The 27,201-nt window shown below is 31.7% G+C and overlaps 1 protein-coding gene and 1 pseudogene across 2 annotated transcripts; one reads left to right on the top strand and one right to left on the bottom strand.

Moving 5' to 3' along the window:
- Nucleotides 1-540: 540 nt before the first annotated feature.
- On the bottom strand, nt 541-18,323 carry LOC129302403 (T-complex protein 1 subunit theta-like; annotated as a pseudogene).
- LOC129314561 (casein kinase 1-like protein HD16) lies at nt 18,261-26,295 on the top strand. Of its 2 annotated transcripts, none has more exons than XM_054958042.1 (17): nt 18,261-18,527; nt 19,382-19,843; nt 20,236-20,361; nt 20,463-20,536; nt 20,735-20,804; nt 20,877-20,932; nt 21,045-21,116; nt 21,229-21,323; nt 21,455-21,521; nt 21,596-21,725; nt 21,816-22,034; nt 22,139-22,269; nt 22,818-22,992; nt 23,084-23,174; nt 25,021-25,178; nt 25,287-25,475; nt 25,776-26,295. In XM_054958042.1, the coding sequence occupies exons 2-17, from the start codon at nt 19,439-19,441 to the stop codon at nt 25,833-25,835; spliced, it is 2,118 nt and encodes a 705-aa protein (XP_054814017.1). In that variant the 5' UTR covers nt 18,261-18,527; nt 19,382-19,438; the 3' UTR covers nt 25,836-26,295. The 2 variants fall into 2 exon arrangements, with proteins under 2 accessions (XP_054814017.1, XP_054814026.1); XM_054958051.1 differs by having other exon boundaries at nt 18,354-18,372.
- The last annotated feature ends 906 nt before the right edge of the window (nt 26,296-27,201 follow it).

Below are 27,201 nucleotides of genomic sequence, written 5' to 3'. Positions count from 1 at the left end.
ATCAGGCTAAGCAAGCCTCTAACTTATTACACGAAAACAGACCTATTTGACCAAAACCTAACTCTATCTAATCTATTTTTGCCCATTATGTACACAACATAGCAAATAAAATAAGAAAACTTTTGATAGATTTTAATTTGAATTTAAAATTTTGCATATCAAATCGTACATTTAAAATCCATGTATTTTTTTTTGTTTGGATAATTTAAAAAATTTTAAATGAAGTAGATGAGTTAAAATTCAAAACAAAAGTGAAAAATTAAGAATGACTAGTTTATCTTTATTTTAATCAACAAAAGATAAGAATAAGATATGAGAAAAAAATAAGAGTCATAGAGATATTAACAGTAAAAATATGAAAAAAAATGTTTAAAATGATTGAAATTTTAAATAATTAAGGTCTAAAGAGAATTTAAAATTATAAAAAAATTATAAAGAGAAATGAATTTGAATTTAAATTAAATTTAAATTCAAAAATTTTTATATATTTAAATGAAGGATTTGATCAAGTACGCTGTAAAAGTCAATTATCTCATAAATTTATTCCTCATCCATGTTCCCAGGTTGATCTCTCCATAGGCCACCTCCCGGTTTGAGCATAATGACCTAAAAACATCAAAACGCCCAAAAAATTATGCTTCAACAAATTAATATCAAGCTGATACAACTTCACATAAGCAAGCTTTCTCAATTATCAGCAATTATTCAAGAACAACATGGCCAATCAGTTTTATCGCCAATCAATGAATATCACCTACCAAATCCAATTCCCAGAAGCTACCTCAGGTGCTTTAACGTGTTAAACACCATATCACATGGCACATGTATAGTATTATTCAATTCAGTTAAGTATCATTGAAGAAGTCAAACCAGTAAATCTATTCAGTATAAGAAATACAATTTACAATAAACCACACTATTTACAAGCCACAAACAACCTATTTCACGAATTTCATCCAGTGTAAAGGAGACCCACCTGATTAATATGAAAAACTAAGAAATAACCAATTAAAGAATCCACATCATTGGAGCTACTTACCCATAGCATGTGATCAGATATTCATTAACTATAAGATTCTTCTAAACTTGTTTGTGAATTACGCACTTGGGCCTATGATCAAACAAGAAGCAATCCTACAACAATGTCTCAAACCCAAAAATAAAGGTTTTGCGAGATACATCGAACAATGCCAGAGGTCCATCCTTAAAAAGATCATTAAATCAATTTATTACTACTACATTCCAGTAAATTACCTGATCCACCCGTAGTACAGTGCACGCAGCATCTGCAGCATGCTTAAGAGCAAAGAACCTGAACATTAAAAAATAATGATGAAACCCGACTTTGAACTATAATTCAAATGAAGCAGTGGACAATAGAATCCATCATTCATCTTAAAATTTTTCAGGTCATTTAGGTAAATCTACATTCTCTGCCAGTGCCAATAATGAAGAGCCACTTTGATAATACTTATTTCAGTAGAGGGGTTTCAACAAGAGAAATCACAAAGTCTAAACGACGCATGGAAGCAGAACAAGAAGTAACCCGCTTAGTCATGTGCAAATCCCAGATGCTCATGGTCGAGACATCCTCACAAACCCCTTCTTCCAAGTCAATGCCAACTTTGGCATTCCCAGATGCATGTTCAGCATAAAGAGAAGATATGATCTCCATTGCATTTAGCCCAGCATTCTTAGCCAGAGTTCCAGGAACCATTTCAAAACTTTCAGCGAATTTTGCTATTGCATACCAATTCAATCTGCAGAACCACTGCAAATCTTCAGTAAAATATTCGTGCTTGAATTACAGGATAAGCATTTACCAAACGTCCATCAAGATGCATACAGACACTGTACCTATTAGAAAATGAGAAAAATACAAGGCACAGTTTAGTAAGACAGGCTTTACATCTTATAATGAAATTCTCTATCGTGTATTCAAGTCTGGAATATTGTCATCTTAACTCCACTAACTCACAAATGCCCTTGATTCTAATAAGAATAGAAACTAAGACAATCTTTAAAAAAGTTGGATCGGACAGGTAATCAGAATTAATCTAACCTGTACATTGAATAATCAGAACAGAGTTTCATCCGTTTAGCAAAAAGATAAAATTGTACAAACAAATCTGCAAATGATGCATTTTAGTGGCGAATGATCAACGGTGATGAAATACCGAAGAATGCGAAGATGTCAGAGGATACAAAAATTCACATTAGCATCTCAGTCTATGTAGTGCATTATTGATCAATAGTTATCAACTATTCGTAGCAGGCATACAAATCATCAAGATCAACTTTTTAATCATGGAAACAGATTAGAAGCAAGTGTAATCTTCACTACAGATAATTAATTCCATGTCATAAACTCAACTCGCTGGCAAATGCCTCATCTGCATTAAAGCAAAAGTGGATAAAGGTCTTCTGCCAAAGCAAGGTTAGATGCCTATGCCATGAAAAGATGACAATGTTAATCCCACAAAATATGTGCTTGACGAGGTTAACATGATACACAAGGCACGAAGGATATGCAAGATACCATACACAACCAACAAGGGATACGCAACTAAAAAGCAGTGTGAAATCTATTGATACCTACACTTCATACATAGAAATATCTAGCCCTTATCTACAGGCAAGGTGACACAACCATACCCAGAGAACTAGATCAAGAACAACTTATTCTTCCATGTAATGAGACAAAAAAATTGCCATCTAAAGCCATATATAATTAGTCACATTCGTGTAGGTAGAAACAAGGAAAACAATATCTTTCTTTAACAGTGAAATCAAAAGCAGGGGGAAAATAAAGTACCCTGTCTCCTCGAAGCAGAATTCTTTCACCTTTCTAGCTAACTCAATTTCAGTTGATGCAGCTCCAGGTACAATGCGGCTGTCCCAGCACATGGCCTGACAAACAATTGCACATATAATGGCACTTATCAGTGTTCAAGCTTCAACTTTCTTTTGGGGGCAGGGGGGGAGGAAGGAAACTTCAAAAGTTAATTCAAAATAGAAGCAATAATAATCCCAAAAATCACATCAGCACTATTATGGAAGTGTATAACCTTGGAAATTACCTTATAAGTATTCACCCCATCATCAACTGCTCTTTCAAGGTCATCCAGTATACTATCAGTGCTTCCTCGTAAAACAACAGTGGAAACCGAATTCCCACCTTCTTCAGGTTTCGCAATAGTTACCTACACATCATTATAGAGAGGGAATTGCCATGCCAAAAGCAGCAGATGAGAGGAGAGAAACAACAAAAGCAACAAGAAAAATAGCAAAAATTCAACGGATGGAAAAGAACAAAAAAACTGTCAGAACCAAAGCGATCTCTTTATCATGCCCTGGCACCTCCAATTTCCTCAACTGAAACAGAATCAACATATCCAAGATTATCTGGGTTTGGTTGGCTTAGTTTCAGCTGTTTCAGGAAAACAAAATGGGTGTTACAAAGAAAATCTAAAAGCTCCTCTATGAAGCCAAAGTGCAACACACACCACAGCAATAGCATCAGTTGTTAGGCAAAATCAACGTAGTTCAAACTTTGAACTGATCTTCAGAACCATTAGCCTAAAGGCAAGAAGTTTAAATTAGAGAACAGTCTAGACTAATAACGGTTCCAGATTATCATGATTTTAATACAACTGATCAATAATGAGATCGATGCTACTGTTTAGGAGCATGAGGCAAAAAAGTTGCCCAAAAGGAGAAGACTGCATGTACTTGTAACGCTCACAAAAATGCAACGCCATCTCTCCAACTGCTCCTCCACTGACAATAACTTTAGCAACAGAATCTGCTACTGCTTTGACAACCTCCTCGACTTTAGCCTCTTCAGATTTCGAGTAACTTTCCAGCTGTACAAAAAATAAAAAAAGACATAGTCAATAACCAAAAGCATCAAGTAAATGGGGAAAAAATAAAATTGGCACATAATCATAAAATCTAACACATATACAGAGTTTATGTGGGATATGAAAGCAAGATGATAATTCATTAACTCTTTGCATTTGAATAGCACAATAACAGGTGTTGAATGAAGTCATTCCTTTACTAGAAAGGACAGTAGAAATTTTGAAGTGGGTACTGCTCAGAGTGATACCCAAGGTGTGTTAAAAGCCAAAGCTGAAATCATTATAATGGGATCACACGCATACCAGAAAAAACTTGGTGCAAAAATTCAGCATTACAAAACAGATGAAGGCGTAATTTGAGAACTCACAAGCCAGAAGGCATAAAAGAAATAACAGACAAGGAACCATTATCTCCAACTTACAGGCCAGCCAGACTGAACTCAAAATTAAAACAATTTTATACTATTATCTATGATATTTTTTTAACGAAAGAAATCAAAATTATTTTCGAGGGTAATATAGTCATGTTCTACTTTCAAAGGGGTCAGTCAGTACATATTTCCAGAAGAAATATGAGGGTTGTACAATTTGAGCATATCTCAAGGGAGGGATGTGAATACAGAGAACACTGTGCCAATATAACCCTTAGGGGAATAGGCACAGAATAAACTGCTCCAACTAGTGCATTATACATAAATCAAAAGGCATGCACGCTCAAAAGTCAAGTGAATGACAGAATTGTAAAATGCAGAAAAGATAAAGGCAAATAATAACAAACTGTAGCAGACTTATACCTGCTCAGCTGAATGAATTAGGACAGTTCCTTTAGTTTCAGTGGCAGATGTATCAACACCATTAGCAAACACAGCAACCTAAAATAGCAATGACAGAGGAAACAAATGTCAGTGAAAAATCCAATGAAGTATCAGCTATAAACTTACTGAAAGTACAAAATATTCAAATGATCAACAATTTATTATGAGATGAAATGAATTCTAAATATTTCAAATGCTCTCATTTATTATGTGTTACTCCCATGCATAATAAAAAAATAAAAATATTTTTTCAATACCTCACCTCTTTTAAATAAATATAAAATTAGTTTAATCTCTTTTAGAATATGTTGGCACATTCATTACTCTACGTAAAATAAAAATGCAATATAATAAACCATATACTATAAAGTACGAGAATGTCATAATAATATTTATAAATCATAATTATAGCTAAAATTAAAAAATAAATATTCTATAATTAGCCATAAACATCAACTTATCTTTTTTCTTTTTCTTTTTCTTTTTGTTTGCCAACAAACATCAATTTATCTTACCTTACCACAACTTACTTTATAATATTACCTCATTCATATAACAAATATGAATAAAAATTTGCCATCCTTGACTGTATTATTCTCACATAAATTAAAATTTAAAAAATAATTTGTTTTATTTTTATAATTTTTTCTATGTATATGTTGATAGCATAAATAACATATGTACCCGTGCATATTAAAAATCTCTATATAAAATATTTATTTCCCTGTTCATATTAAAAATATATAGAATAATTTTTATTCTTTCATTAAATTTAAAAAATAAATTTTTTTATTTTATAAACTTTCTATGTATATATTGAAACATAAATAACATATATATTCCTCGTATATTAAAAATCTATATATAAAAAATTTGTTACTCTAGGTATATTAAAAATATAAAAAATATTTTATTACAGGATTATTATCTTTACATAAATTTGAATTTAAACAATAAAATATTATATTTTATAATATATTATCTCATGCATATGAAGAAAGGTAACAAATTATTATTTTATGTACTCCCATATAACTAAAATTTAAACAACCTTATCATTTTTATTTATTTTGTATTTTATTCTACAATTTATTATTTTATTCATATAAAAAACATAAAATATAAATTATAGGTCCAACACCTATTATTTCTGCTATAAGTCTCATATCCATGTCAACTTTACATTATGATTTTGCACTTATTTTCATTGCAAGTGCCATATGATCTTTTAAAATCTAAAAACTTAAAAAAATTACTGTTCATCCCATTCTAGATCTATGGTGGAACAAATACTTTTTACATTATTATCTTGTACATTTATATATATATATATACACACCAAATGATGGGATTGCATATCTATTACTTTTATTATAAGTCTCGCATTTGTCATTATTTTTTCTCTATAAACTTCATGCTATTGCAAGCCCCAAGTAAAAATACATAACAATTAAAAGAAAATTACTTTTCATCCCATGTAGATCTACAGTGGGACGATGTATTTTATAATATAAAACTAGATTTTATAGTGATGGACGAGAGTACTAATTTATGTTGTTTAAAAAAAATGAAAGTTAAATTTTATTAAGGTTTTATAAAGACAAGAAAAAATAACTATAGTTTTTAAATTCTTTAGTAACTTTCATTAATTATATTTTTATTTTTAGTATAATATTCAAATTTTTTTGTTATTAGAATATATAAATATATATAATAATTTATTTTATTTTCACACAATTTATTTTAGAATATACAAAAAAATATTACTCATATTTTATTTTAAAAATATAACATATTTTTAACCAAATCCTAACCCTAATAAAATAGTCAATTATATTCAAATTAACACCATATTTTCATATTTATCTTTATTTAATAGAATATTTTATTTTAAAATAAATATAAAATGATTTATTTATTACAAATACTTTTGAAAAAAGCATATTAATTACACATTTAAATATTAAAAAAGTCTTATATTTTTTAACATATAATATCCAACTTCCAACTCTTCAAAAAATACTTTATATTTTTAATAAGGGAGTACAAATTAAATTTTAAAAATATAAAATATAAAATATAATTTTAATTTATGTTATTAAAAATCGTTTTCAAAAACAATTTTTATTTGTAAAAAATAAAAAAATATTTGCATCGGATGGCATTGTAGAACTACAGTGCCAATCCAACGCAAATTACAAAGGAAAAAGAAGATTCATTGATTCTTTCTATATTGGTGAGGATATTTTGCAAAATTATTTGTTTCAGAATTTTGTTGAGTTATGCTCTATGTTTTCATTTTCATTTTAAAAATACACTATGGTTTAATTTTTGGGGTAATTGTATTTTGCTTTTGTTTCCTTCTGCTAATATTCTCTAACTTCACTCATTACTATTTTTTATTAGTTTTTCCCTTTTATTGAGTTAAATTTTATTAATTTTATTTATGGAATTTTTGTTTGTGGTTTCGAAGTCCTTCAGTTCTGGTTTTTCTGTTTGTTTTAAATGACAGATATTTGTTCCTCAATGCTAACTCAATTTACAGTACAAAAAGACAACACTAAAGGCAAAGAAAGGAAATTATTGTTCCTTCAACTATTGATCTACAGTGATCCAATAGATTTTACAATATAAATAGACTAGATCTTCTCCATGCGAATGTAATGTCTTAACATTTAAAAGATAAAAATAAATATAAAGATTCAAATTAAAAAATATTTAGTATGTTCATAATTTATTATTTTATGTAGATTAAAACTAAATAAAAACTTATTCTATTTTAAAATTTGTTATACACATGCATACTAAAAATATAAATAATAATTTATTTTATCTAAAAAGTGTTGTCCGGTGTAAGTTAAAATTTTTTAAAAAAATCTATTTACAATGAATTACCTATATACATATTAAAAAATATAAATACTTTATCATAAAAATATAAGAAAAATTAATATACAGGTTCCTATAATTTTTTAATTTTAAATTAGGTTTTGATAGTTTATTTTGTCGAAATTAAACTCTCGATAGTGTAACATATGCCAACAAATGAAGGTTAAAATTATTGATGTGAAATTATTTAACATAGAATGATATGTTATTTAACACATATATACTTACTAGTCTTCATCCCACGCGTCAGATGAGAGCGTATATTTACATGTAAAATTTTAAGATATTATTTAAAAAAATTAATGTTGTTTTTCAGTATAAAAAATAAAACATAAATGTTATGAAATCTATATAACGTAATTATAACTCAATTTGACAATAAGAGTGGAGTGGATATAAAATGCGAATTCAGTCTACGAATCAGGGAAAATTTTGAAATATTGCATGTTTTGCTATCCTAGTATTTCTTATTCTCGTTCGTCTGAAAATTTCCTTTTGCTTTTATTGGAATTACTTCCTTCGTTAAAAAATATAAGGTATTTTTTAAGAAATTATATGTTTAAAAATATAAGGCATTTTTAAATCTTTCGAGGTATAATCATTATTTTTTTAAGTACCCCTATTGATAATGACTTTATATTTATTATAGAGTGTTTAATAGGGATAAATATAAAAAGATAGGATTAGTTGAAAAATAAATAACTACTTTATTTTAGTATATTTTTAAAAAGAGGAAGTATAACATTTTCCAGCATTTAAAAATTTTCTTGTCCTCTGAAAATGCGGTTCCAGAAAATGCATGCTGAGTCAAAAATAAGAAAACTCAACATTCTTGCAGCTTGTGCCTGAAGAATATGCATAAAAAAAATTTAAAAAAAAAAACTCTTAAGTCTTAACGGACATCTGCCGGACAATATAGAAGTAATGATTTTAAAATCTTTTTTCACTAATTTCCTTCAAAAATATAAGACTTTTTTTTAAAACTAAGAACAATATGTTTAAAAACACAAGACATTTTGAGTATTTTAAATTAAAATTAATGAGATTTTAAAAAAAAACCCAGATTAGTGAGCATAATTAATAAAAATTTTAAATTAAAATACCTTGTTAAAGAAAGATAAATATAAAAATTATATGTAATTGTAAAGATAATCAACTAAATTATTAAGATATAATTTGATTAAAAATATTTTACAATACTAAACAGAAGGAGTATAAGTCATGCATTCAATAAAATACGTAATCAAAATTTAAGAGTTGTTTAAAATTTAAAAACGAGAGACACATTGTTGTGAGACAACGGAATAGTTTTATAGTTGTTTTTATTTTTCATTTTTAAAATATATTATATTTAATGCTTAAAAATTAATGTTAAATATAGTCAATTGTTAAATATAACCAATGACGACCGTTATTATTGGCCTTTTTATTTGAAATTATATTCAAATTAACATGATTAAACAAAATATTTTCATCATTTTAATTTTTTTAAAAATAATTGTTTGGTCCCTTTGTCATTATTTTTAAATTTTTTAAAATTTTCATTGCATTTTGATGTCACCGAGATGAACATTGCACGATCGCGTATTGACAGGCGAGCTTATACATTTCATGAAACTTGGGAGAATTGCATTTTCATGACATGTAATTTCATTACATCATCACTGCCAAAAGAAGATGCCCCGCGCAAAGCATGGGCTGGGTTAAGGAAAAATCCACTTATTTTATTTTTCCTTTTTTTGTTTGTCTTTGGATATAATGTGAATGTATTTTTAACTAATAATATTTTAAATGACATGAGGATACATCAGAGGTTAACGCTTTGTTTTTGAATAAAGGAATTTTTAACTCTTCTCTATTTCATGTCATTAAAATCACTCATGAGAGATTTTATATCAAACTCTTTGATAATTCCCTTTTCAATCCACATGAGCAAAATGGATTAATTTCTAATGACATGACAAATTAAGGTTTAAATCCCATTGAGAAGATGTCTACATTTAATATTTGATTATATCTTAAACATGATTGTTTTCATAAGAGGATACCCATACACGAACAACAAAACAAATAAAAGCATCCATCATCTTACTCGTTATGATACATGGTCTTAACAGTGTTTATAATTGGAAAAAAAAAACATTTGTACTAAATCAACTAAAAAATAACTTTTAGGCACATGTTTAAGTTGGGTTGTGTTAAACTTTGTCCAACATGAGCTTGGTCACTTTGCTTGTAGAAGGCAGGATAAAGTCACAGTTGGAAAACTCCAAAAAATATAGTTGACTGGCATATCATTGTATTAATATTTCAAACAATACAACAATAACAACAAGCCTTGTCCCATTGAGTGGAGTTGGATACATAAATTGTATAACATCACTATGCTATATCATTAACCAAGCTTTTAATAATATTGTTAATTGGGAGATCTCATTCAATAACTTTTATAAGTGTTTTCTTTAATTTTTTTCTACCCTTCTTTATAGGGCTCAAGGATTATTTATTTCACTCTTATTATCGGTGCCTCCCATAACCTTATATATACATATTCAAATTATCTCAAATAACTTTCTTTCAGCCCTTTAATATATGACACGCTTGCTTTTTCTCGTGTACGCTCATTTCAGATTTTATCTGTTCATGTATGCTTGCCCATCTATCTTAACATTCTTGTCTCTACTACTTAACTTTATATTCTTACTATCCATTTAAAGCCCAACATTTACTATCATATAACATAGTTGGTCTCATAGCAGTTCAATAAAACTTTCCTTTAAATTTATTAAGTACATTTCAATCACATATAACTCATTCACCCTTTTTTAAATTAAACAACCTAACTTGTATGTTGTGTGCAACATCTCCTTCAATTTGTTGTATGTGTGTCAAAGGTGTGTGTGTGTGTCAAAGTCCCACATTAACTAAAAGAAAGACTCTCATAGTGTATATATACTAAAGAATGAAGTGGACTAGTAAAATGGGCTTAGAGGAGAAGTGGCCTCACACATATGAGACATGCCAACTCATTAATTTTCTAAACGTTTTGTCTTCCCAATGTTTTCAGACAAGAAGTTAAATGCATTTTACGTTTGCATAACCCCAACATTTCCAGACAAGTGTTTAAATGGTTTTTATGACAGTGTAACCAAGCCTTTCATCCGGTGGTAACCCCCCAACGTTCATGTCTCCACTTTCGGGCTATATATAGGCATAGATGTAGACAGAGCAAAATAAGCCTCTTGAGTTTTCGGGGTTCTTTCCTCCCTTCGTCTATTCGTCTGTGCTTGCTTGCAGTCTATATTGTTCTGTTCCCTTGTTCTGCTAAGGAAGTGCTTGTTTAATCCTGGAGAACTGCCGGTCGTCAGAAGGTGTGCTGGAATAGTTTTTAAGGATAGTGTCCTTCAGGGCACGACTCAAGCAATTCGTACCTCACCGTTCGCGTCTCCATCGGTGCCGCCAACACAATTTTCTTATTATATTGAATAACATCCCTTAAATATATAAACCTTTTCACTTGATATATAATTTGATCTTTCATTTTCACTTTCAAATTACTACTAACTGATCTCCTATTAAAATTACAATGTAAATATTTTATTTTGTTTCTACTAAGGTGAAAACCCTTTGACTCCAGGTTCCTTGTCTGTAACTCCTACTTGTAGTTAATCTCTTCTATTATCTTTGCAATAAAAACTATATTATTGACAAAAAGCATGCATTTGGAGATTTCCTTTTGAATATGCTCAGTCAAAACATTTAGAATTATGTCAAGAAAATAAGGACTAAAAATGATCCCTGATGTAATCCAATCTTTATAGAAAAGTCCTTTATCTCACCATTAAATGTTCTGATACTGGTTGTTGCTTCCGCATATATATCTTGTATGGTTTTAATATGGGCAACCTAAACTCCTTTCTTTTTTAATGTTTTCTAAAGTACTTTTTTCGATACACGGTCATAACCTTTTTTGAAATTAATGGAAAACCAAGTGTAAATATTTATCATTGCTCTAATGCTTTTCCATTAATTCCCTTGGTAAACAAATTGCTTATGTAGTAGCCCTACCTAGCATAAAGGCAAATTGATTATCAAAAATACCAATTTTCAATCTTAACCTGTGCTTAATTACTCTTTCTCACAATTTCATTGCATGATTTGTAAGCTTAATCCTTTTATAGTTTGCATAGTTATGAGTACCTCCTTTCTTTTTATAAAAGGTTAGTGAGCAAAATGAACTCCGAAGCATTGTGCGAAAAGTGCCGTAAACCTAAACTCATAAAATATGCAAAATAGACCTCAAGCTCTTAAATTCATAGTAAATTAAACCTTGTCGTTATCTTTTTATTAATGTCGTCACTGTTCACCATTACTATTCACAATGAGCCCCAATCAAATGTTGATGTGATAGTCCTTTGCTAATATGTCATTTGTTAATTAGTATTATAGACCATAAACTATTATGCAACTAGCGTTCTGGATCTTAAACTTTAAAATTTTGAGCAAATTAACCCCACTATTTATGTATAGAATGTTGACTATTATGTAGACAAAATTAGCCTCAAAGTAGTTTACTGTAGTGAATGAATTATTGGCCATAGTAAATGACTCATAATTTTGTGAAATGATATTTTCACCCTTTTTTTGCAATGTTTTCCAAATAATGGGCATCACATACTTTTGTATACTCTTTAATTTTAATTTAGTCTTATTTTAAATAATTTTTTTTATTTAATAGTGAAAACTTAGGATCACATTGAAAAAAGTTTGAATACAAAAGGATTTTAATTAATTGGTTAATTTGGGTTTTAAATTTGTTGATGAAATTGTTGGCTTTTGCATCCATCGTCTATAAAATCTTATGATACTTATTTTTTTTTTTCAAATAGGATCTCAAGTTTTCACCATTAAATAAATAAAAATTATTCAAAATAAGATTAAATCAAAGTTATAGAATATATATAGAAGCATGATATATCAATCGTTTGAAAAACATTACAAAAAAGGGTAAAAAATATCATTTCACAAAATCATGGGTCGTTCCCCACAATCAATGATGCGTTCACTATGGTGGATCACGCCGAGACTAACTTGGTCTACATACTAATCAACATTCTATACAAAAATGATGGGAGTAATTTGCTTGAAATTTCAAAGTTTAAAGTTCGGGATGCTACTCGGCAATAGTTTAGGATTTGTGGCGCTAATTAATAAATGACATATCAGCAAGGGACTGCCATGTTAGCATTTAAGTGGGGCTCATAGTGAACAATAACAGCATTGACTAAAAGATAATAATAGGGTTTAATTTGCTACGAATATAAAAGTTTAAGGTCTATTTTTACATTTTAAAAGTTCAGGATTTATGGCACTTTTCAGGCAAAACTTCAAGGTCTACTTTGTTCATCAACCCTTTTATAGCTAGTAATGAAGGTGCTTCTCCCCTATTCTAATCACGAATTTTATTGGACTATAAGATCTCATAAAATAACTTTGTTAATCACAACACCCCATCTCCACCTAAATATTTTCATACTTCAAGAGAGACATAATCAGGTCTATTGGCTCTATTACTTGCCATTCTTTGAGAGTTTATTTTACCTTATTATCACGTATCTTTTAATATAATAACAAATTATGTTCTCCTTCACGAATTACTAAATCTTTCAAGTTATTAAATAAGCCTTCTCCATCATTGAAAATCTTGTAAAAGTAAATCTCCTATTTGTCTTTAATATCACAACCTACAATAAAAAAAATCTTCCTTTTCTGTCTTTTATGCCCCTTACATGTTCCAAATTTCTTGATTTTATTTCTTCACTTTTAACAATTTTATAAATTTTTTGTTCTTCATCCCTTATCTTGAGATCCTTGTGAGACTCTTTAAATGCTTTAAAATAAACTTCACTCATAACTTTCTTAATTTCCTTCTTAACCATACAATATCTTCCCAATTTTTAGCACCATTCGCACAAATGGATGCCTTTAAAATGCTTGATTTTTTCTTGTACATTCTCATTTCATTACAGAAACTCCTTATCTCTTTAACTAAAACCTTTTGATTTTCCTATAACTTTTTTAGCAACCTTCCTTACCTTCTTAACCATATCTTCTCACGAGATGTTGGTACTTTCTTGAGACTCTCAAATTTATTTGGCTAAAAGATTTTGCTTGAAAATTTCCCATTTTTCACCTTTAGCTACCACCACCTAATCCTTTAGTTTACCACTTGTTATCAGTATTAAAGATAAAGACTGAATGTTGTGTTTTCATGTCATCCTTATGAATTACCTCATAATTTATGTGAAGTTTTCTATCTGCATTCCTTACTAAAAATAAATAAATCTATAACCTTGAGGTTCTGCTTTTGTAAGTGATGAGATATTCATCCTTCTTTTGAAATAAGTGTTAACAATCTTGAAATCATGCACCAAGGAGAACCCAAGAATAGATTGTCCTTCATTATTTAGCTCTTAAAAATCAAAACCTTCATGCATCCTCGCACAATTACCTGTCTCCATCTCAACTTGACCATTAAAATCATCCAATAAAAAATTTTTCACTTTGTGGTATGATTTGAATCAACCTCTTTAAGTCTTTCCAAGACAATTCCTTGAGATCGACTTCTGCCCCAACTTGAAGTGTATAAGCATTAATAATATTGACAATCTCACATCCAATTATCACTTTTATAGAAATATTTTTGTCATTAATTCTGTTAACTTCTACTACATTCCTCTTCCGCTCCTCATCAACAATTACACCCACCTAATTCCATGTGCTTACTTTCCATGTATACCAAAATTTAAAACCTTTAATATCTATAGCTTGTTCATAAGCCCATTTAGTCTTTTGCAGGCGTGAGATATTAATTATTCTATGAATAATAACTCCTACCACTTCTATAGATTTACAAGTCAAGGCCTCAACATTCCAAGTGCCAAATCCAATATTGCTTGCACAAGCTAGCTTCTTTAGCTGTGCTCGTTCAAAATAGCTTGGTAGTCCTTACCAATTTATCATTACATTTAGGCATCAATGCAACGATCTTAACTCACTTGTTACTGCACTTGATTTGTACAACACATTTTCAGGCAATGACTCGACATTAGCACAAATACATATGTTATCCATATTCATGTGAGATTTAACAACGTTTTATATTGACTGTTGAGAACCTGACACAATTCCATTCTTTTACCTGAGTTGGGAATTGGCTATAAACATAAGAGGAGACAGTATTGCAAACAATAAGTAGACAAAATATTCAAGTAGATTGCCATGAATTTATAATCTAATAACCAGTCTCTGAATCTACTTAGGTCAAATTCAACTACTCGATTGATACGCGAAGGATAGGAACTGCCATGAGATTTATATGGAAAGGAAGTGACTCCTTTACGCTCAATTAATAATTGCAAAATCTATAATACTTTATTCATTGTGTCTGCATATTTTTATATAACAAATTCGAGACAAACATAACATAAATCTAGTTTCTCCCATTGCCTAAACATGGACATGTTTTTACTTTCACGCAAGCTTTAAATTTCACCCCCGTTACTTTTTTTTTTATGCAAGGTTTTTTTTTGGTGCAAGACTTGTGAAATTTTAAGCAATGACCTTGGTCACACATAAGTAGAGAAGGCTCTTTAAAATAAATGTTATATTGTTTACTAAAAAAAATAAATGTTCCATTATTTTAAGAATAACTTGCTATTTTTTAATAATTTTTTACTATAAATACTTACAACTACAAACACCTTATTCTGTTCCTGAACTTATTATTTGTAAAAAATAAAAATAAAAATATATTGAAAAATATATAAATATAAAATATGTTAAGATGATATTATTAAAATACAACATAAAAATATTTTTTAAATGTCAATTGTCATGATCAAGCGCGTTTAATCTTTTTTAATAAAACGAAGAAAATGAACATAATGAAAAAAATACTACAAAAAGGTCTAGGGAAAATAATTAATTTTTTTAAAAATACAGATGGGCTCACAATATTAATAATTAATTTTATTGCTGAACAGGAAAAAATTATATTTTACCCCACACATACATGTAAGATAAGACTAATGATCATCATCATTATAAATTATAAATATTAAAGCACGTTGACCGGAAAATAAATACAAAAAAAAAATTGAACGGGCATTGATTTGACACGCAGTCATGCACCTCGCCTTTCTTTCATATTTGCCGTTGGAGTTCTTCTGATCCAAGTGGGCGGATGGCTATATGTGTATCGCTTTCCTTTCGGCGGCTTAGCAACGTAGTTACTTTCATAATCAAAGTCAAGCCTGTTTGATCAACATTGGGGGTTCCTAATCAACGTCGTGAATGTTTGTGTTTATATTTTTGGCATGTGTTTTTTTTTTGTTTTTTTGGCCCTTGGATACCTTTGAACTTTCAGCACTCTTGGCCAAAAAAATATATGTCAGCGCTCAGGTAATAGCAATGGTCAAAATTAAATTTCACGTCCCTTCAAATGTATCAAAAGAGATATTTTGAGTTAGCTCACATTGATATAAATATCTATGGTCTTCATGCTCCGGACAGTTAGTCATGACACGTGAGCCAAGTCCTAAATACTTGTCTAAAAGTAGAGAGTAAATCATCTTTTTTTTTCCTTTGTTTTTTTTTATAACTATCTTTGTATTGGAGAGTTCATTGTTTGAAGTATTATCAAATATAAAAAGTGGATACATTTTCCATTAGGGGTTCAAATTTTGATTTATTACGCAATGATTGACTAGACCCTTCCTGTTAGACTTAATTGTCATAAACCTTTTATACTTTGATGAAAACCAGTCCCAGGTCCAAAACACTCATAGTTTCAGTGTGTGTGTGTGTTCTACAAAACTGTTCTGGGAATACATTTATAATGTAATTAAGATCTCTTTTCAGCTGTTTCGTATGATACATGATGCCGAGTGAGGCATTGCACGCCCTCTGATCCTGGACGCGGGAGTGAGTTGGAAAGTCTCTTTTAATATTGGATATAGGATTTTGAACTCTGTCATCTTTTGTATTCATTATTTTTTTTTTCAAAACGGTGTCAAAAATAATTTACAATGTAAATCACTAAAACGAAGAGTATTATGAAAAAAATAATATATATATTTTTTATGAATAACCAGCTTAACTAATTTACTTGGTTTACGTAAAAATAGTTATTTAATCTATACATTTAGGAGTGGTGGGAGTTTCTTGTAATCTGCACATGAATTATATTTTTCATCTATCATCTGCATTGGTAAAAATTTAGGCAACTAAACGATGAGCCCAACAACTTGTCAAAAGAGAGAACAGGGGAAAATATTTTTAACGCTGTTGAGTTTCCCAGCGCGTTTCCCTTATTCCTTAGTTACCGTTAATGTTGAAATTTAAACTAATACATGGGAATCAATATCACTTACCTGACAAACAAAAATAAAATTCAACAGGATTACAGGGAAAAAAAACAATAAATCTCCCCTGGCATAATTAAAATGAACACCGAGATCCACCCAATCAAGCATCCTTTGTCTATATATTTATTTTGGCTTGCCAGCCACAATGTTAGGTTTCAAATGCGCGAAAATCAACATTCAAAATGACTTTTTTGCTATTTATATTTTTATTTACATTTATAAATTTGAAGTTATTTCGTGAACAAAATGTGAACCCCTATTTTTAAGGATTTGAATTTAGTAATTGTACTCAATAAATGCCTGTATCATTTAAGCTGTTGAAGTTTATATTAACGATTTACATAAACTTAGTTATTCATTAATATCAAGTAGAGTAAGAATTTACAATTATTGATATAAATTTTAATGGTTTAAATGATATAGGTACACAATATCTATATTGAATACAATCATCGAATTTAAATTCTTTTCTTAGAGCTTAGTGTGTTGCATTTGGATTTGTTGTATGATCTATGCAGATTAAAAATAATGACGAATGCTAATACAAGATTTTAATATTTTTTAACGAAGGCATCATTTATTTTTTTAACAAATCACACTATAAAATATTTTTAAAATATCAGTTCAAAAATAAAATAAAATGAAAAATGAGTAATATTGTCAGTCAAACTTTAACTTAGATGATACTACATTCATTCTAAATTATAAAATAGCTTTAAAGATATTTATTATTTTAAATATAAAATAATTAAATAAAAATAAGATTTCATTAATAATAATTTTCTAATATTATACTATAAATGGAGGGAGATATTAAAATGATTGTGACTTAAATGTAATGATTAAATGTATAATGATATTTTTAAAATTTTAAAATTTTATTTTTTAAAAGTAAGTTTGTAAAGAATAATTATTAAATTTTATTAATATACATAATTTTATTTTAAATTGTAATGGAAAAAACATTTGATATGCTCTACCATAAAATTAATTGCTCTAGTACTTGGTAAAACGCAAAAACATTGGCAAAAAAAAAAGGTAAAATTCAGAAGCACCACTAATTAACAGCAGTCAATATCAATAATAAGTAATACAACAATAACAATAATAAATAAATAAATATATAAACACAATAATAGGAAACATAATATGCTTTTGGCCATTACAAAGCCACAGTTTCAGGTTCGGCATAAAAAATCTATAAATATATATTATGTATTTATATATATTATTTTCCCCCTTGTCATGCACACAATCGATAGGAAACATAGTGGGAAGGGAAAGGACACGAGACTCACCATTACCGCATTCTCCCTTGTCTTCGACATCGTTTCTACACCAAAAAAGGCTCTAAACACATCTCTCCACCTAATACTTGTAAGCGTTCATCTCCTCAACCCTAAATTCTGCGATGCCTTCGCATAGCCCCACTGCCTGAAAAAACAGACCTCCTCCCTCGTAATGCGATAATTGCGTGGGTCCTTTTTTGTTTTCTTTACTGAAATACAAGGATCCGACTCCGATCGTCCTCGGTTTGTTTTCTATTCCACTCGCCTTCTTTGATTGTTGCCTCTGATCTTTCTATTTTTTAGCTCGCCGGATCGATCTGTCAGTGTTTGTGGTCGGTTTGTAAAAAAAAAAAAAAAGGTATTTATGGTTGTAATTTTTTCCCAAGAGAAATAATTTCTTTTTCTCGTCAATCGGTGCGGGAGAGATTGTTGCTACACTTGAGCTAGTTTGTTGGTCGGTTTTGATTTTTTGTGTATTTTATATATTTTAAAACTTTTTTTTTCCCAGACGTCAGTGATCGGGTTGAAGATTGTTGTTCTTCCTTTGTTGTTGAATAATATTTGATAATGAAAATCCATATTTTCATGTGCGCTGTTACTGCTGCTATTTTAGATAAAATAACTGGCTAAATTGGCAGTTATGATATCATATAATTTATTATGCATATGAACCCCTGTAGGCTAGTTATCTTTTTTTGTTTTGATCCACTGATTTTCTGCGAAGTAGTTTGAACTGATTGCCGACAAAAGATGTTATAAGAACCATATGTCGTGTTTGAATGCAGGAATGGACAGTTTCTTTATTTGCTTTTAGGCACATTATTTTGGTTGTTTGGTTGTGTAGTATATTTGCTTACAGTAGCATCTTTTCCTGGTACGTACTGCATTTTCAGTACGCTATTTTTTTACATGTTGTCATCCAACTCAAACAAAGGCTATCTCCGTAGATATTTCCCCCTTTTCGGATATGATTAATCAATCTAGATATTAGGTAGTTCTTCTAATTAATTTAGGATTTTCTGCTCCAACTGCTGATAAGTTTTCTCACCGTATGCTCTGAATTTATTCATCTATTTACTTTAATTCTTTCATTGCAGGGGTTTTTTGCTTTTTCTGGGGTGACTCGAGGGGGTTATGATTTGAATGGGGAGAGGATGCCAGAGTTGAGAAGTGGAGCTAGAAGATCGAAACGGCTTGGTGATCTTCAACCTGCCCCACTGCCTGTTGATCAAGGAGAGAATTGTGCACAACCTGCTTCAACTAGAGCCAGGAGGAGAGTTGGAGGAGGAAGAGGACGTGGTAATGCCACAGCTGTAGCAAAAGGGCCTTCACCAGTGGTACCCACAAGGCGAACTGCGGCTGGTCGAGGCCGGGGAGTAAGATTAATTAATCTTGACCCTGAACCTTGTGAGGTCCTTCCGGATCCAGCTGCATTAGGAGCCCCAGAACCCCCACGTGTTGAGGCGGTGGCCAACAATAAAATTGTGATGGAAGGTGGAAGTGCAGACAAGGTGGTTGGAGCTGAAGAGGAACCTACCACAACCCCTATTCCTGAGAGGGTATCACTTGATTGCATGTTGCTTATGTTAGTTGCATTAGTTTGTTTCCTAAATTAATGATGTTAAAGTGCCATTTATGATCATAAAAACTTGGACTTCTGCAGTCTCATATGAATAGACTATAGTTGTTATGTTTATGCTCTTTTTCCCCCTTTCAAATTCACAGTTTTAAAGAATCTTTTGAACTGAATAAAAAATTATTAATTGGATTCTTTTGGAAGCTTTGAGACTGTGATGGTCACTTTGGTTTAAGATATTTCATGAATAATATTGTGCCATGTTATTGCATGTTGCATTTATTTCAAACAGCATTTGGGTTATTGTTCTTAACATCTATTTAATCCGTATCTATTAGTTTCTAATCCAAGATGTTTGCTTTCTTATTGATTCAGGTTCAAGTTGGTAGTTCTCCTGTGTATAAGATTGAAAGGAAATTGGGTAAGGGTGGTTTCGGTCAAGTGTATGTTGGAAGAAGGGTAAGTGGTGGGTCTGACCGGACAGGTCCTGATGCAATTGAGGTATGACTTCTTTGGTCTCTCTTTCGGTGTGTTAATTTAATGTTAGTTATGCTATGTATAATACTTCTTTGCTCTTTTCCTTATTTCAACTGTGTTTACAGGTTGCACTGAAGTTTGAACACAGAAATAGTAAAGGTTGCAATTATGGGCCTCCTTATGAGTGGCAGGTCTACAAGTAAGTAATTTGTATTTCGTATCTGAACAGGTTTATCAAGCTTATTTCTTTCAAGCTCCAACTGTTGGTTTTTATTTTCTAACTAGATCTTGGGCCCTGTGCATTGCATAGAGTCTGAGACTGGAAGCTGCTGTATATAATGAGGCTGTAAGTTGTATATATATTGATTCTCTCTTTTGGCTTCTTGGAACATATCAGTACCTTGAATGGGTGTTATGGCATTCCTTGGGTTCATTACAAGGGCCGACAAGGAGATTTCTATATTCTGGTGAGATATGATTTGAGATTTCTATATCTTGACTTGCTCCTTAATGTCTAAAAGGAAAATTGAAATTTGAAGGTCATGGACATGCTTGGGCCCAGTCTTTGGGATGTATGGAATTCACTTGGCCAATCGTAAGATTTGGACTGCCCACTCTCTTTGCAATTTATACATGTACTTTGCATGGTTGCAGTTTCTTTACATTTTTCCTAGCTTTGCCTGATTAATTCCTTACCTCCTGGATAGGATGTCGCCAAACATGGTTGCTTGCATTGCAGTGGAAGCAATATCAATTCTTGAGAAGCTCCACATGAAAGGGTAAATCTCACTAATATCTTTCTTCTTGTTAGGCCTTATTCTCCCTGTTATTTTGAATGGTTGTGACTGATTGCTTTTACAAAAAAAAAAAAAAACCATTTCATCAAACAAGGTTCGTGCATGGAGATGTAAAACCAGAAAACTTCTTACTTGGTCAACCTGGCACAGCTGATGAGAAGAAACTATATCTTATTGATCTTGGGTTGGGTATGTTTTCCTTCCTGAAAAGTTCTGTTTTTATTTTTTACGTGCTGATTGACTTGTGCTACTCTACCAGTAGAAGGTTTTAGCTATTTGGAGTTATTTGATATATAGTTACTTCCATGTATTGTCGTCAGCTTCAAGATGGAAGGATGCATCATCTGGTCAGCATGTTGAATATGACCAAAGACCTGATATTTTCAGGTTTGTACATGTCATTTGAGGTTAACATGTCTATTTTATTCTTTATATGCTGATCATATGGTTTTTGTTCATAGGGGAACAATAAGGTATGCCAGTGTTCATGCACATTTAGGTAGGACAGGAAGTCGAAGGGATGATCTTGAGTCACTGGCCTACACTCTAATCTTTCTCATAAAAGGGAGGTTACCGTGGCAGGGTTATCAGGTGCATTTTATATCAGTTCCTCTTAATATATCAATTCTTCCAAGGATTCATTTTATGTTAATATTATTTGTTCCTTTTCCCTATGTACAGGGTGACAATAAAAGTTTTCTTGTTTGTAAGAAGAAGATGTCTACTTCTCCAGAGTTAATGTGCTGCTTTTGTCCCGCCCCATTCAAACAGTTCCTTGAAGCTGTGACTAACATGAGATTTGATGAGGAGCCAAATTATTCCAAGCTTATATCTTTTTTTGAAAGCTTGATTGAACCCTGTATACCATTGAGACCAATCAGAATTGATGGAGCCTTAAAGGTTGTAGTAACTGCTCTGTCTTCATTTTTGTTCTCAAGTTCATTTTTACTGATGAGTTTTATATCTGAATGCTAAACTCTCCCTAAGCCTATTTGCATGAATAGGTTGGACAAAAGCGTGGGAGGATGCTTATTAACCTGGAAGAAGATGAGCAGCCAAAGAAGAAAGCACGCATAGGGAGTCCTGCTACACAGTGGATTTCAGTTTATAATGCACGCCGTCCCATGAAGCAGAGGTTTATTAGACATTCTTCTCAATTTGGCGTGTCATTAACAAAAAACACTAATTATGACATATAAGTATTGTATTTATTTAAAAAAGTTTGACAAATTAGTTGCTTTTCATTTTATTTAGTTACACCTTAAACATTTTCTTTATTGGATGGCAAAAGATTTATGGTTTTATTCATAGTGTACTAATATATATATGTATATATTTGCTTTTTCAATGGCAAATTAGTTTGAAGGGTTATGGCTAGAGTAAGCGATAAACTATAGATGAGTTGTAATGATTTTGAAAGTTGTTTTTACGTCTTACATAAAGATGGATTTATAAATTTTTATCTTTTCATCTCGTTTCTCTGGTATTGCATTTAAGGTATGGATGTTGCTCATTATAATAATCTAAAACATAGCAGGGGTGCTTTGCCATTCCTAGTATGACTCTCACAATTGTCTTGACAGGATTACATGTTGACTTTCCATTTTTATGCATTAGCTGGTATTGATAGAGTTCCCCTGGCTTGGTCTTAATGATTGTTTTGTTGGGGGGTTGGGGTTGCAGGTATCATTACAATGTAGCAGACACAAGGCTTCGTCAGCATGTAGACAAGGGTAATGAGGATGGGTTGTATATCAGCTCTGTTGCATCCTCATCAAATCTATGGGCCTTAATCATGGATGCAGGAACAGGTTTTTCTTCCCAGGTTTATGAATTGTCACCAGTCTTCCTGCATAAGGTAGTTCCATGAAGTATATGTTTAATTTTTATACCATTCATGCATGAGTAAATTATTGATATTCACATTATGGTAATTGGATTTCTGTTAGGACTGGATTATGGAACAGTGGGAGAAAAATTATTATATCAGTTCAATAGCTGGTGCAACTAACGGGAGTTCCTTGGTTGTCATGTCCAAAGGTTAACTATATAAGCTCCCTTTATCTTATGTCATTTTATTATGGATGCATAGGCTATCTTGTGCCCTTATATGTTTTTTTTAATGCTTTTTTTATATAGCGCTCTTTAATCCATGCCATGATTATTTTTTTCTATTGTTGCAATTGCCCTTGGTGCTCATGTTTTGTTTGTCCACATTTATATCTAGTGAAATTAATTCTTTGGTCCCTGTAGTTTTGACTTGTTTAAAACCTAGTCCCTCAAATATGACTTGATGCAACTTAGTCCTTATACTAGTCTAAAACTCAGTTTCTAATCTTTCCACTATTTATCAATTTTCCTTTTCATTTGTAACTCATTGTAAGTCATCATCTTACATGGCCAAAAATTTATGAATAAGCATTCATATGAGCACCACATCAGATCATGAATCAGCATGATGACCAAAAAAAGGGCAAAAAGAATGAAGAGGGTTCTCAGCCAAAGAGGAAATCAATTTTCAAACTCGTTCCTGGCAGACGGGAATACTCTTGGAAGCACCAAGGAATGTGGATTTGTTCAGTTTCCTGCTCCTATCAGTAGTCTTCTTTATGGAAGAGTTTGGAGGGTCATTGATGAAAAAATAAGTTCGGATTCTTCAGATTCTACTTTGCTTTTAATATGACTTGCGTCGGAGGAATGATTTGTTCACCTCTTGTCACCTTTGCTTTGTGGTGCTGTGCTTTCATGGGGCCTTAGGTAGCTGTTGATCAGGAGGCTAAAAGGAGAATGGATTACTCAAATTTTACCAGGAAGCATATGAATAGTCTTAAAGGTTATAACTTAAAGTTCTCGAGTGAGCTGTAATTTATTACTATAAAAGATGACGGTTTCCTGTGATTCAAGCCTGATTTTGTCTCTATTTACTTGCTGCCAGTTTTCATCTCCATTGCCTTGATACTTTATTTCACTACTGCAAATATCATTCCTAGATTTGATGAGGAGTCAACAGAGCTGATGTACAACCCAACCTCATTAGCCTTAAAGAAACACACCATACCTTCTCTTTTCCCCAATTTTATACAGAATCCACATGGAGCTGAGTTGGAAGACATGTTGGATTGGACTCGGTGATGATTATGGATGACAAGGATAACATTATAAATGGAAAATCAGCGACTGGCTTTTAATGAGTTAAAAGTACGAGATTGAGTTGCAGTGAGTAAAACTTGAGGGATTGAGTTTTAAGTGAGTTAAAACTATATGGACCAAAACATTAATTTTCTCTTATATTTATAATGGCCATTATTTTGCATGAGGCAAACGGGAATACATTGCCAGGTATGGTATTTTTTATTACCATCTTTAAACTTATTTAAACTGGCTTTTGTGGTTTACAAAAGACTGTGGAAGGCGTCATTTAGTTTTCTCCCTTCCTCTAGTTTCTTCCTTCTCTTTTCGGGGCCAATGGCCCGTAAAATGGTCTTCTATTGTTCTCTGGTAACAAATTTTAGGTTGAACTCTGGGCCTGAGCCTCATTGTTAATTGTGATACTCATCTCTGAGATGGGTTTCTCCGTTGAAATGAATTGATGATTCAGTTAGAAAAGTGGGCAATTCACAAAGCCAGCTTTTGAATGGCTAAATTATCAGCAGAGCGTACTTTGTGAGCTCCTGAAGAGGATGAAAAAAAACTTTTGCACTTGGAAAAAAGCCAGTGGTGTTAAAGGGTTGATTGATGCTTGTTGATTCAGTACCGAATCCCCAACTAGTTGCCAATACCTTAAGCTAGATGGAATTTTCTGGGTTCTTATTTATTTCGCCTCCTTGATTCTTTAATTGGCTTAATGGATAAGATCTTTTGATCTCATGTTATTCTTTCAATGTAGGAACTCCTTACACACAGCAATCCTACAAAGTGAGTGAATCATTTCCTTTCAAGTGGATTAATAAGAAGTGGAAAGAAGGATTCCATGTTACCTCCATGACTACTGCTGGCAGTCGCTGGGGTGTCGTAATGTCCAGGAATGCTGGGTATTCTGATCAGGTACCTAATCCTTTTTTTAATTTTTGTTTTAGGTTTTTACTGAATTTTCTTTTACTTGCCTCATTAAACCAACTACTTGTTCTGCCATTTCCATTGCAATGATGCAAGGTTGTGGAGCTTGACTTTTTATATCCAAGTGAAGGAATACATCGCCGATGGGAAAGTGGTTACCGGATAACATCTATGGCTGCTACTGCTGATCAGGCAGCCTTCATACTCAGCATACCAAAACGCAAATTGCTTGATGAAACTCAAGAGACCCTACGTACCTCTGCCTTCCCTAGCACCCATGTAAAGGTATTTAATTTATTTCCCTTGTATCCATTATTAGATTGTGGTTCGTAGTGTAGAGTATTATTGACGAAGTGTCAGCAGGTGATAGCATATTAATCATGATTCTCCTTTGTTGTTTAAGTATCTTAATTGAGGCTCTGGTGAATAATGGATAGCATGTGGTTGAAGATGGATCGTTCCTGAAAAGTGGTTAAAAATAATAAAAAGATTCTGAAACGAAATAATTTTATGCCATTGTGTATATCCAATATGGTTCCTCCCCTTTTCACTAGAGTAGTCATTGCTGGTGTGCTGATTTTGCAGGAAAAATGGTCCAAGAATCTTTATATTGCATCAATTTGTTACGGGCGGACTGTGTGCTAGTCTTTGGGACGTAAATTTGGGATGCCCTTGGAAGAAAGGAATCAAAATTAGAAAGGTCAGAGGGCGTACGAGAAATACTAAAATGGTTGCTTTTCTTTTGCCCTCAGTTTCGGATGAAAGATCCCAGGCCTTCCTGATGAAAATTTCCTCATTAATTGGTGAAGAAACAAAAATGGAATGGGATAAGCATATTTGATGTTCCCTAACCAACCCGGCCCAATGGGTAAAGATCAGTTGAAAGTATTCTCATGTAAAAGAAAGGCTGGCTAATAGCCCGTGTTCCATGAATGTGCTTCAAACAATTTGCGATTTTGTATGTAATGATATATATATTTCTTGACCATCTCTCTGCTCCATATATAACGAATGTTGAGTATGGTTGAGTTGGATTGCCCTGGTTTTGAAGCTCTTTCGAGCTCTTTTCCTCGAAGTACGTGATGAAAAAGTTTGAACTAGTAAAGGCTCTAGGTGTTCTACGCGTGTGACATGACACCAAATCGAGTCTTTGACTTTAATATGCTGCTAATCAAGTGGTTTAAGGTAATCAATTAAAATATGTGGGGATGCTCAATTTCATTATTCTGTTTAGTCTTTTAGGGCTGCATTTCGATATTCTGGCTAAATGAAGGTTTTGAAGTTATGCATTTGTATTCTTAACGTGCTTTTTTCTTTTTAATGAAATTTAATGTGCTTTTAATTTCCATCATGACATGTAAATCTTTCGAGGATGCAAAGTCCAATGATGGATACATTAGAGCTAGCATATGTATATATATCAATTTATAATGTCACTATTCTTAGATGAGGAACTTCTCACCGACTATTTTAATATATATTTTTTATTTTTTATAAATTTTTTCTTAGTGAGAATAATTCCATTTGCAGTACAAAGTGGATATAGCTCTTTTTTTTTTTTTTTGGGTAGCGAGAATTTGAACCTCCCGAATACATTAAACATTAAGTTAATTCTTTTAATCCACTCTAAGGAGGAGCCCAATTGGTAGCTTCAATGCGCAGCCATTGTTTGGGCTTTAATTTAAGATTTCACTATTTTTCTTTTGTAAGGATAAAGCAAGCGTTAGCGTCTTGCAGTCTTGCCTAAAGTGAAAATAAGTCAGGCTATTAACAGGGGCCTATGACCTGGCCTACTTCAGGCCTGGCCTGGCTTCTTTAATAAATAGGCTAAGCCAGGCTAAGGCTTTTGAGCTAACCTATTTTGGCAAATAGGCCAGATCTATTTTTACAAGGCTGGTCTTCAAGCCTAGTAGGCTGGCCTGTTTAATTTTTAACATATAAATTATTATAATATATATATTATTATAATATTTTATTACATACTATTTATATATATATATATATTACACAT

This window comes from Prosopis cineraria, unplaced genomic scaffold (assembly GCF_029017545.1).
Source record: "Prosopis cineraria cultivar Desert tree isolate PC_DT_omini unplaced genomic scaffold, ASM2901754v1 PC1, whole genome shotgun sequence".
Lineage (NCBI taxonomy): Eukaryota > Viridiplantae > Streptophyta > Magnoliopsida > Fabales > Fabaceae > Prosopis > Prosopis cineraria.
This window is presented reverse-complemented; position numbering and strand designations above follow the sequence as displayed.